The sequence below is a fragment of the Staurois parvus genome, unplaced genomic scaffold, assembly GCF_062004578.1.
Source record: "Staurois parvus isolate SC_StPar_1 unplaced genomic scaffold, SC_StPar_1.0 ptg000102l, whole genome shotgun sequence".
NCBI classification, from domain to species: Eukaryota; Metazoa; Chordata; class Amphibia; order Anura; family Ranidae; genus Staurois; species Staurois parvus.
Window position 1 is genome coordinate 1925632 of NW_028317898.1, and position 14369 is coordinate 1940000.

The window sequence follows — 14369 nt, forward strand, 5'->3', positions numbered from 1 at the left end:
TTCACGTTCCAGAGAAGACTGTCCAATAATCCTTAACAGAAACGGCAGGATAAAACAAACCTTATCACATACACTTGTAGGGAGGAATAGTGTGATGTTCCAGCTGGATAAGTAAATCTGTGGATTTGCAGTAAAACGGCATTTTGCGATGCTAATTAGTTGGAAAATATGAGAGGTCCAATACACTAAGCTTTAAAGAGTGTTATATTGCGGTACAAACATTCAAGCTATGGGATCTGGAAACGATTGTTATGGCAAACTTCATGTGCTCTACCTTAGGAAATTAGTCCTCAACTGTGCCTCTTGTTAGGGAGCTCATTGGAATCTCAAATATTATCAGATGCAGGAGGGAACATGCACTAGAAACCTGGTTTTACCAGCGGATTCTTACATGGATCATGTAGTACTATCAAAGTACAAAAAAAAACAAATTTTTTATGTTTCCCACTGTATGAAATCCAAAATGGTCCGTCATGACAGCAGAAATCATGAAGCTTCACATTTAGAAAAATAAAACCTCAATTTTATTCAATGCATAGAAAACTGACTGACTCGCTTACATTTTTTGTTCTCAGAAGTATTCTTAAGGTGCAATGACTTTCCAAAGCAGGAAGTGATATGCATAATGCACCAGTGAGACACAGAAAATGGAAGGCTGTTTTTGAAAATGAAGCAAGAATATATTCCTAACTAGAGGGGAAAAAAATGGTCATAAGCAGGTTTGCAGTAAGACCCATATCTTACCTGTGGATTATTGGCTTCAACCAACTTGCACTGTCTCAGGAAGAGCTTCAGATTGCCCCAGTTCATGTAAGGCAGCAGTACCATAGGTTTTTCCCCATCCTCTATACAGACGTGTCCAACAGGAAGCAGATTCCTGAAAACACAAAAAGGAAAAAAAGCTCAGAAAAGAATACTATAATAAACATGCTTCGTTGCTTCACTTCCTATGCAGCAGTTTTCATGTGTGTATATTTGACTGTTGCCTTAAAGGTATCATATTCCTATTAGATGTGTAAATTTAACAGACCAGAGTGGGAGTTTAAGGGATTTTTTTCCCTTTTTTCTGTATTCATCTGGTTTGCATATACCAAATTGCACATCATTTACTAACTTTAGCAAAGTAGGAGTTTATGCATACAGAACGCCTCATTCAATACCATCAAATTCATTTTTTGTATTATTGATGCTTTTCATGTACAATGTTGATAATCTAGTTCTATATCGGTTACATCTGTAGATGCAAATGGGGCAGATGCAGATGGGGCAGCACAGTGGCTAAATGATCAGCACTTCTGCCTGGCAGTACTAGGGCCGTTGGTTTGAATCCCAGCCACGGCACCTCCTGCCTGGAGTTTGTATGTTCTCCCTGGGCCTGCGTGGGTTTCCCTTCGGGTACTCCGGTTTCCTCCCACACTCAAAAGACATGCTGGTAGGTTAATTGGATCCTTTCTAAATTAGCCCTAGTATGTGTATGTATGAATGTGAGTTAGGGACCTTAAATTGTACGCCCCTTGAGGGTTAGGGACTGATGTGAATGTACAATATATATGTAAAGCGCTGCGTAAATTGACGGCGCTATATAAGTACCTGAAATAAATCATAACTGCATTTAGTTTGCTAAAGCACTATGTACCAAAGAACTGCCATGTGTTTTCCCCTTATAAATGATCGTTTCACATTTTTTAAAAAATCCTTTTTTGCATCTCAGTGAGTCTGATCTACCTCAGCCTCCTTGCAGCCAATTTATGTCTACATACACTCACTCCAGCAGTGGCTGCAAATCATTGCTCAGGACCGGCTTCTTGAAGGTGACAGCAGTAATACCACCTTATTTTCGATGCTGCCTGAAAAAGGACCTTTATAACAGAATTGCTGCAGATGTAAAAATATTGAACATGACTTTTAAAATTATATTAACCAGTTAAATATTAGAGAGATTATCACTATTGGGTATAGATCTACTTCAAGCAGAACATTAGTAAGTCTCTATTCTCTAATGCAGCGATGACCAAGATATCTTTTTTTTTTTTTTTTTAAGATCTGGCACTTTCCTTTCTTTTAAAAGCAATGCTAGCGGCTATAGAGCTGTTGGATTACTTTTAGAGGCAGTGGAAGTGGGTCTCTCTCCTCTCTGGCTGCCACCTTTACTAGGCCCTCCCGTCGGATATTAGAGCCCAGTAAAGAAGTGACAAGCGACATCGGTTTCCCCAAACACAGTAAAAGGAACTGATGCTGTTCCTCCCACTGTGCGAAGTCAGAAACCGGAAATGAGTGAGGACTGACACTTCTAGTGTTAGTCTTATAAACAAGCCGTTGCCGGCTTGTGAAAGCATCTAATCAAACGGATCTCTGTTTGATCAGATGCTCTGGAGGGCAGAGGAGACATCTCTGGGTTCTAAGATCTCTCCATAACATGGACCTGTCACGGCCCATGCTATGACAACAGATGTTGTTCGTCCCTTGTGATAGCAATAGAAGTAAGGGATGCCAGAGTATGTTCTATGGAATGAAATGCGTAAAGACAGGGTCAAACAGCGATGTCATCAAGGCAGCATGGTGTTCGACTCTGTTAATGCCTGGCTGTTTTTCCTCTGTGAGTATGCAAGTGTTTTTTTTGCTTGGAAAATTACTACAATATGTGGTTCCTACACGAGACCAGGTTTTAAAGTGTTAGTAAACTCTTTAATACTTTTACCTACAGGTAAGCTTATAATAAAGCTTACCTGCAGGTAAAAAGAATATCTCCTAAATGTGCACTGTTTAGGAGATCTTGTTTGTTGTATTGTTGGGTCAGTAGCCAGACCTGAACCTTGTAGCTCCCCCCCATTGTGTCTTTCCCCCTATGCTAGCATTGTGTCCACAGTAGCGTAGGTAGAGCAGAGTAGGACTGGCCATAGAGGGATTACTTTGATGCAGTTGGCCAGCTTAAGCATGTATTGCAATATGTGTGAACTAAATATTCCTATTTATTGCATAGTCTGCTTGAAAGGGTATATACCAGTGTGCAGAGGATCCTCAGAATTTCCCGTTTAGGAGATATTCGCTCTATTTGAGAGCCGGCGGTTGCACTCTGAAGGAATGGCATGCCCGTACCATTCCTTCAGAACACTGTGCCGGGGCCCAGGACTCCCATGTGCATGCACGGGAGTGACGTCATTAGTCAGGTGGCCGGAGCTTGAAAACCTGGAAGGAAGACCATGTGAAGATGGAAGCCTCTGCAGCGGTGACAGTGCGCTGCTGGAGGGCTTCATTTTAAGGTAAGTCCTTCATAAAGTTCTAGTATGCGATTCATACTAGCACATTATGGCATTCTCCTAGATTGTAAGCTGGAAAGAGCAGGGCCCTCGAACCCCTTGTTTTGTATTGTCTCATGTACTGTCCCCCACTATAATGTACAGCGCTGAGCAAACCTTTCTGGCGCTATATAAATACTGTATAATAATTACCTGCAGGGAATTTTTTTTTTTTTTTAAGTTGCGGTTTACTACCGCTTTAATGTATGCAGTATCCTGCATGAAGAAAGCCATCCATACTTCTGTGAGAGACTTAAGAGATTTAAGACCTCTTGTGCTATGAGGGCTTGGGCTCTGGTAAGCAAGTTTATGTGGTGGTGGTGGCTAGCTCTTTAACAAGGATTCATTAGCAAAGAGTAAACCAGACATAATAAAAATGCACCAATAGCACACACTTTCCAGTTCGAGGCAGCACAGCGCACCTACACATCTGACAGTGTCTACCCTCCATTTCTGTAACAGCCCATCAGGATGAACCTGATCAGATGCATATACCACACACAATTTCTAAATACATCAATGGCACCATCAGGGACTAGGTCTGGATACAGGGGAAAGCTACACAGTGATAACTTGCAAATTCACACATATGGTGGCTTGCTCAGTCACACACAGCACCGTGGATTGCAGGAAAAAGTGGGCCTAAAACCTAGTACACGGGGTCGAATGTCAAGCAACATTGGGCAGTTACTATTGAATTTGGATCGTGTGTCGAAGGGGCATGACCGAAAAAAAAAAAAGTGTGCTGACCGGAGTGTTCCTTGGGAGGAGGCCCACTGGGTTGAATGAATTAAAAAAACAAAATAAAAAAAAACTAGTGGTGTGCACTAGGCTTAAGAAAAACAGACGCTAGCCAGAGACTACTGTAGGTCTCATACGTAATGGGTGTAAAAAAACAAAAAAACAAAACAAAAAACACTGCTTATCAGGGCGTTTTACTTTTTCTGCCTCTAAAACGACCCTCTGTGTCCATGCACACATAGGTGTTTAGAGGCGTATTAGAAAAGGAGTGTTTAGAGACAGGGAAATAAATAAAACCCATTACCAGCACATTCAGGACAGGTGCATTTGAACAGAAGAAAAAGCTGAATGCGCATTCCAATAGGCAGATTTAATATTCTGGCCAATGGAATGAATAAACAGCCTTAATGCTTAGCATGCCTAAACATGTTTGCAAAACATTTTTAGGCCGTTTTTTTTTTTCTTTCCAGGAGCAAAGGCATTCAGAAGAGCTGGACTCCTATGTGCTATACAGTATCATTCACAATTCACTTGTCTATTTACACTGTTTGAAGGAAAAGGATGTCCAAGTCTAGGTCTGCTTTTTAGGTACAATTTGCAGAGGCATTTTGCTGCACTGCAAATCCAAGCGGCAAGAATCTACTGAATCCTATGGCTGGAATTAACAGCTGTACTCACATAGCTGCAGCTGCCAAGCCCATACACTGCAATGACAGACTGTTGGCAGCCGCAGATATTTGTGCCTAATCACACAGCCACCTATCACATGTAATCATGGCTTAATGCACACAGCGTGGCCAGCTGCGATCACCAAAGGCTGTGCAAACAGGCACAAATAGCTGCAGCTGCAGACAGCCTGTCATTCCAGTGTACAGGCTCTGTGACCACTGCAAAATTCATGCAGCTGTAAATACCAGCCACAGGAATCCGTAGAATCTTGCCATGGGGTCCCAGCATGGCAAAATGCCCAAGCAAATGGTACCTTATTGCTACATGGTGCAAGTTACCATAATTCTGCTGGTACGTAAGTTTTACAATTAAGGCTCAATGTAGTGTAAAACCACCACCAGAAATTAGAATACCTGTTAGATGCAGTTTAAGCAACTGGAGACTTATCAATGGATCTCTGAGGTTATTACAATTGCAACAGATGGCCTTTAGGTGTAGCACTCTTTTTCACAGAGTTAAAGTGCATCTAAACCCAAGAACAAATATGCAATATATTGCCCCTCAATGGCCTTAGCTGTGGTGGATGTTACAATGTACCTTTTCATACATACATAAAAAAGGTATGTAATGAAACAGAAAGGTTTTACAAAAATAAATAAATAATAATAGTAATCAGCATATTAATGAGGGGGAATTGAGAAACCAGGAAATGCAAAATATAAGCAGACTAAACTTTAGCTTTAAAACAGTATTTCGGGAATAAAAATACAAAACAACAAAAAAAGTCATACTCACCTAGGTGGATGCTGTATCAATCAAATGCTGCATCTGTCCCCTGCCGCCTGTAAGACTAAGAACTGAGCGAACATGAGTGATCAAAGACCACTGATCACTTAGTTCTCGGTCTTCAGTGAGCAGGGAGCCACGCTGTGCCTCTCCAGCATTCACTGAAGTGCTGGCCTGTGGAGAAGGTTGAAGCAGCTGGCTCAGGCTCTCTCCGATGCATTGTGAGACAGAGCCAGCTGCTGGTCCAGGCATCTAGGTGGATCCCGACATCTCTCCAGAGCCTGGACTGGCTCAGTGACATCAGCTGACTTTAGCCCACTATCGGATGAAAAGAGGTTACAGGAGTGCAGAACGAAGTGCACTCCTGCAATCCATAGGAGAAGTAGAGCCAATAGAGCTTTGGACCTCTTTCAAATTTAAGAGCGACACTTAAGATTATCTGTAAAATTTAAGGAAGGCAGAGTCAGGATATCCAAAAGCCATTATAAGTAGACATGCAATTCAGGAGTAAATACAACCTGCCAGTCTTCGAAAAGCAAATCAGGTATTTCGTTTAGCGCAGATCAAGGTTTCCAACATCTGCACATGTGGGCAGCAATGCTAAATATACTCTACAGCAACAAAAAAGGAACTGGCGTCCTTTCAGAGTTCAAACCTGGAACACTGACACTGAATCTCTTCCCACAGGGCAGATGCGATTTAAAACAATCACATCACTATTTAATGTGTCCACAAAACAGAAAAATGATTTTGAAATACGTGCCCCAGCACAGTAAATTTGCCTACAGCTAGAAAAATAAATATATGTATTAAAAACAAAACATCACTTAACAGAGTAAACAGTATTAGAATTCAATAACCAAGTTTGGTATATGCAGAGACAATAAAAAAAAAGTTTGGATTGTGTCATGTCATCTTGTTGAGGTTTTGTATTTCTCAAGTACTTCATGATTCTCGTTGGATGGAGGTTAACCATAGGAATACAGTAGCCATGTAATTGGAAATAACTTTCTCCATCATGAAATACTCAATCGGTGCTACCTCCACACAGTGAAGTTGATTTACTAAATTTCAGAATCTTCGCACAATAAAGTGCGCGGAAATGTACTTTGTTTGTCCATACATGTGAACAGCCAAATCATGTTTACCTATTTTATCTGCACATGACTTGGTATTCACAGGACAGGAATTAGCTTTTCATAAATGGACAGCTGAAATGAATATGCACACATTCTTTGGTATGAATATCTTCCTTTAGTAAATTGGCCTAGTTATCTTAGCTGCCACTGCTCATTTCTCTCCTGAAAATGCTAGTTGCTTGCAAAGGTCTGAGTTAATACTTTGGAGTTACTGAGTTGAAACAGGTATACATATAAGGTCATTTAACTTTTAGGGACGGTTCACAATAATCACAGAGAAGAAAGTTCAGTTTTTCTATGCAGGTAGTGATCGCAGCTGGGAAACGGTGCCGTACATTTTTGCAGCGCACTGCTTACCCACCCCCTTTTTTCTTCAAAACTTTAATGGAATGCCACAGTGACATTGTATGTATTTCTATGCATGGCAGCTTAGCTGTTGTGCATAAAAATGCCAAATCGCTCAGAGACCTGCGGAGCTGTGCTGAAAAATGCAGAAAAGTAGAATTTTTCTGACTTACAGCTGACAACTGCAAGGAAGTGTGAACAGGGCACGCAGAAAACTGTTTTCTATGTGCCCTTGCAGAGTGGTTTTTCAGAAAAATTCTCCCATGAAGACTGAACCCTTTTATGTGCCTTATATGACATTCAAATGCTGCATTATTGCTAAAAGCGACTCAAAGTACTGAAAACAGACAACTAGCTTGATTCAGAAGAAAGCAATCAATGACTGCCCCCTTTCCTCGAAGTCTAAAAGTCGCTACAGACATGAGACCAGCATCACTCAATACAACTGATTATGGTGAGATTGAGAAAAACCATATGTCCACATGCAATGTGCATACTTTGCAGGCTATTCCTATTAATGCAACCAGAATAGATTTGCCTGGTCCATCACTATTGCTTCTTTAGGCTGCTACTGGGAAAGTCTTAACAGTGCATTCACCTCAGACAATATCATCTAGTCTTGTTCTTGGCGTGTAAGTCTTGTGCATCTTCTTTATGTCCAAACAGGCTTGTTCTGTAGCATCTACTAATGTACTTTCCTTTTTATATGACTTTCAATGCACTTGCCATTGTACAACTTTTTCTACCTTTTGTAACAAAACCTTAAAAAACCCAATAAAATATTTGTGAAATAACCTCAGACAATTCAATTCAAGCATCTTTGTGCCATGCTCATACTATAGGAGTCAATATCATAGCCCATTCAAAAAGGCAAGTTGTTTTCAAACATTAGTATCAGACCCACACTGCGAGAATGTAAGCCACACATATTCTGAGCTAAACAAGGTGCTAGTTTAAAAGAGAATGACAGAATACTGTAATTATACAGAATGGGCACCTTTTGTTTTAATAGAGAGGTTCAAGAGATGCATTTACATGCAAGGCAATCAGTTGGTTTAGGGAGAAATAGCGACAGCTACAAATATACACTGTATTGTCAAAGATATTGGGACACCTGCCTTTACACGCACAGGAACTTTAATGGCGTCTTAGTTCGTAGGGTTCAATATTGAGTTTGCCCACCCTTTGCAGCTATAACAGCTTCAACTCTTCTGGGAAGGCTGCCCATAAGGTTTAGGAGGGTGTCTATGGGAATGTTTGACCATTCTTCCAGAAGTGAATTTGTGAGGTCAGGCACTGATGTCGGATGAGAAGGCCTAGCTCACAGTCTCCGCTCGAATTCATCCCAAAGTGTTCTATCGGATTGAGGTCAGGACTCTGTGTAAGCCACTCATGTTCCTCCACCCCAAACTCACTCATACATGTCTTTATGGACCTTGCTTTGTGCACTGGGGTGCAGTCATGTTGGAACAGGAAGGAACCATCCCCAAACTGTTCCCATAAATTTGGGTGCATGAAATTCTCCAAAATGTCTTGGTATGCGGAGTTCCCTTCACTGGAACTAAGAGGTCAAGCCCAACCCCAACCCCTGAAAAACAACCCCACACCATAATCCCCCCTCCACCAAACTTTACACCTGGCACAATGCAGTCAGGCAAGCACCGTTCTCCTGGCAAGGGACAAACCCAGACACGTCCATCGGATTGCCAGACAGAGAAATGCAAATCACCACTCCAGAGAACACATCTCCACTGCTCTAGAGTCCAGTGGCGGCATTCTATACACCACTGCATGCAATGCTTAGCATTGCACTTGGTGATGTAAGGCTTGGATGTAGCTGCTTGGCCATGGAAACCCATTCTATGAAGCTCTCTACAAACTCTTGTGCTAATCTGAAGGCCACACAAAGTTTGGAGGTCTTTAGCTATTGACTCTGCAGACAGTTGGCAACTTCTGAATACAGTGCTCTTCAGCATGCACTGACCCCGCTCTGTCATTTCATGTGGCCTACCACTTTGTGGCCGAGTTGCTGTTGTTCCCAGTTGTTTCCACATTGTTTTACTACCACTAACAGTTGGCGGTGGAATTTTTAGTAGCAAGGAAATTTCATGGACAGAAAGGTGGCAACCTATCATAGTACCACGCTTGAATTAATTGAGCTCCTGAGAGTGACCCATTCTTTCACAAATGTTTGTAGAAGCAGTCTCCATGCCTAAGTGCTTGATTTTATACACCTATGGCCATGGAGGTGATTGGAACACCTGAATAAAATGATTTGGAGAGGTGTCCCAATACTTTTGGCAATATAATGTATCTGTAATCTTTACAGATATGTTAATACATAAGCTTCAATGTGGACAAACAGTGTTTCCCATGATCTCACTGGTTTAACATAGGACAAGAGTTCACCAGTAACAAGACTGGGAAGAATGGGTGTGAAAGAAATAATTGGAATACTAGAAGCCATAGTGATGATAGCTGTGAACTTGTAGGAGAAGTGAAATGACAGCTCTCTAGGCAAAATGAGTACTGAAGCCAGAGAGTTTCATCAGTGCACGTAGCTGTATGGCACAGACCTAACACTCTGTATTTAAACACAGCTTTGTATTTTCAGCTCTTAATCCACCCTCAATTACTGAAGAAAAATACTCCGAGCAAATCCTAACATGCAGGAGTACATGTATTTACTGTAATACAAAGAGGTGATTATACTTGTGTTTTATAGTTTGTAAAGTTGACAGTGATCAGCATCTTCCTGTGTCAAGAGGCACAATATCCACTTGTATAAAGTGAATGTAGATGACTAATCCTATATTTCAACTTGTGCTGCATTACTTTTATTTCAGCGAAGGAAGACATTTAGATGACGTTGGTATATTCCCAAACAATTTCCTGCTTCCTGAAACAAACTTGTGCCCATCTCATCTCCCGTGCAAATAAAGAAAGAAAGAAAAAAAAAAAAGGGGGGGGTGCAGGGTTTCCTACATCATGCACTGAACTCTAAGATATGAAATTTACAGGTAGGTTAAAAGTTAAGAAATTCTTTTATTTTTTAATGATACTAAAGCTTCAGCTGCTGTGTCTCAATGAGCAGGGAGAGAACTGGGAGAGCCACTGCTCTTGTGCACATTGTTGGATCGAGATCAGGCTCAGGTAATTATTAGGAGGGCTGAGGGGGGAGCTGCACACTAAGGTGTCCTTTTATCATGCAGCGGTAAATGACTGCTGCTCAGTTCTCCGGCATTCTCAGAGGAGCGAGTTCTCCTCTGAATGCCTTTTTATGAACCGGAGTAGATCGCTTCTCCGAATGAAGAGAGAAGCGATCTACAAACGCTTTGAATGCTAGAAAACAGCTGCTGTTACTATAATCTTGCGAGATTACAGTAAAATCAGTCAAACACAGTTTACTAAGCAGCGGCAAATTATCGCTTCTTCGTTTGCGGTTCCTCCGATTCTCCAGCTCTGGGCTGGAGAATCCGGAGGGAGAAAACAGATCGACAGTGAAGGGCTGACATCACTCCTTCATACACTGGCCATCTGTGTGTTCTCCGCTGATCATCTCTGTTTCCTAAACCACTAATGATCGGAAGTCAGCAACGATCCTCAGGATCACCACTGATTTCATAAAAAGACACCTAAATGCATGAAGGTAGAAAAAAACCCTCCAGCCTTTAAAAGCACTTTGAAGTAGAATTAAACCCAAAAATGTAATTAATGCAGTCACCACATCTGATTGGTAAGCTGCAATATGTTTTTTTTGTTTGTTTTGGTAACACACCTCCTGTATTAGGGTGCCTACACTCTGAATGAAGGTGTAATAAAGATACATTTGGACAGCAGCATTTTCAGTGGTGGGAGGGCACTGTGAGATACACAAGCAGATACACAAGCAAAAACAGACTTACTGCCAAGATCGCCAGGTGAAAATAGAAGCCTAAAAAAGAAAACTCTCTCATCCTTCACATCTAAGAATTGGTAAGATGCAATATACGGTAATAAATTATTGCTTTTGGGTTTAATACTGCTTTAAACATATAGTACAGCACATAGGCTGGATTGTGCATGCTTTCCATAATTTTTGTTCTCAGATCCTCAGACAATTCTTTGCTGCTCTCTCGCTTATCCATGCGGCACACAACAGAAAGGTTGAGTTAATGTTTCACCATTTTAACTGGTTGCCACTGATTGCTATATTGTCAGCACCTGTTAACTGATATAGGGGAGTTTAAATACAAATTACAGGAGCATCACAAACTTGGAATGCAATTATTTCATACAATTTTGAGATGTCAGTAATTTTGTCCAGTCCATTGTTGGGATTTTGCATGGAATGTGTCAGATTTAGCTTTTTGTTTCTCCACTTTTTTGCGCCACACCAAAACAAAAAAGAAATAAACACTAGCATAGCTAAACATTTGTAATTGCAACAATTTTCTGGGCAATGTGAGTGATGCATTATCTGAAAGAAATGCAGGGGTGCCAATATTTTTGTCCATGACTGCATGTGTTTATATGCACACACACATACACAGTCTAGAATATAGATCTCTATAGATATATATATATATATATATATATAGATCGATATATATATATATATATATATAGATCGATATATATATATATATATATATAGATCGATATATATATATATATATATATAGATCGATATATATATATATATATATATAGATCGATATATATATATATATATATATAGATCGATATATATATATATATATATATATAGATCGATATATATATATATATATATATATAGATCGATATATATATATATATATATATATAGATCGATATATATATATATATATATATATATATATATAGATCGATATATATATATATATATATATATATATATATAGATCGATATATATATATATATATATATATATATATAGATCGATATATATATATATATATATATATATATATAGATCGATATATATATATATATATATATAGATCGATATATATATATATATATATATGTATATAGATCGATATATATATATATATATATATATATATATATAGATCGATATATATATATATATATATATAGATCGATATATATATATATATATATATATATATATATATAGATCGATATATATATATATATATATATATATATATATATATATAGATCGATATATATATATATATATATATATATATATATATATAGATCGATATATATATATATATATATATATATATATATATAGATCGATATATATATATATATATATATATATATATATATATATAGATCGATATATATATATATATATATATATATATATATATATAGATCGATATATATATATATATATATATATATATATAGATCGATATATATATATATATATATATATATATAGATCGATATATATATATATATATATATATATAGATCGATATATATATATATATATATATATATAGATCGATATATATATATATATATATATATATATATATATATAGATCGATATATATATATATATATATATAGATCGATATATATATATATATATATATATATAGATCGATATATATATATATATATATATATATAGATCGATATATATATATATATATATATATATATAGATCGATATATATATATATATATATATATATATAGATCGATATATATATATATATATATATATAGATCGATATATATATATATATATATATGTATATAGATCGATATATATATATATATATATATGTATATAGATCGATATATATATATATATATATATATATATATATAGATCGATATATATATATATATATATATAGATCGATATATATATATATATATATATATATATATATATATATAGATCGATATATATATATATATATATATATATATATATATATATAGATCGATATATATATATATATATATATATATATATAGATCGATATATATATATATATATATATATATATATATATATATAGATCGATATATATATATATATATATATATATATATATATATAGATCGATATATATATATATATATATATATATATAGATCGATATATATATATATATATATATATATATAGATCGATATATATATATATATATATATATATATATATATATAGATCGATATATATATATATATATATATAGATCGATATATATATATATATATATATATAGATCGATATATATATATATATATATATATATAGATCGATATATATATATATATATATATAGATCGATATATATATATATATATATATATATATATAGATCGATATATATATATATATATAGATCGATATATATATATATATATATATATATATATAGATCGATATATATATATATATATAGATCGATATATATATATATATATATATATATATATAGATCGATATATATATATATATATATATATATATATAGATCGATATATATATATATATATATATATATATATATATATATAGATCGATATATATATATATATAGATCGATATATATATATATATATATATATAGATCGATATATATATATATATATATATATATATATATAGATCGATATATATATATATATATATATATATATATAGATCGATATATATATATATATATATATATAGATCGATATATATATATATATATATATATATATATATATATATATATAGATCGATATATATATATATATATATATATATATATATATATAGATCGATATATATATATATATATATAGATCGATATATATATATATAGATCGATATATATATATATAGATCGATATATATAGATCGATATATATAGATCGATATATATATAGATCGATATATATATATAGATCGATCGATCTATATATATATATCGATATATATCGCTTTTTTTTAATTACTTTTACACTGTCCCTTTCATTTTTTTTTACCACTTTTAATGCTATCACAGGGAATGCAAATATCGATATATCGAGATATATATATATATATATATATATAGATCGATCGATATATATATATATATATATATATATAGATCGATATATATATATATATATATATATATATATATATATATATATATATATAGATCGATATATATATATATATATATATATATATATATATATAGATCGATATATATATATATATATATATATATATATATATAGATCGATATATATATATATATATATATATATATATATATATAGATCGATATATATATATATATATATATATATATATATATATATAGATCGATATATATATATATATATATATATATATATATATATATAGATCGATATATATATATATATATAGATCGATATATATATATATATATATATATA

At 34.9% G+C, this 14369-nt stretch overlaps 1 protein-coding gene across 2 annotated transcripts in view; it reads right to left on the reverse strand.

Moving 5' to 3' along the window:
* The window catches only part of RYK (receptor like tyrosine kinase), a 211694-nt gene that overhangs the window by 37445 nt on the left and 159880 nt on the right, over positions 1 to 14369 (reverse strand). For both annotated transcript variants that reach the window (XM_089671227.1, XM_089671226.1), the window contains exon 11: positions 745 to 877. In XM_089671227.1, the coding sequence (XP_089527353.1) occupies positions 745 to 877 (133 nt within the window). The remainder of the gene's footprint in view (positions 1 to 744; positions 878 to 14369) is intronic.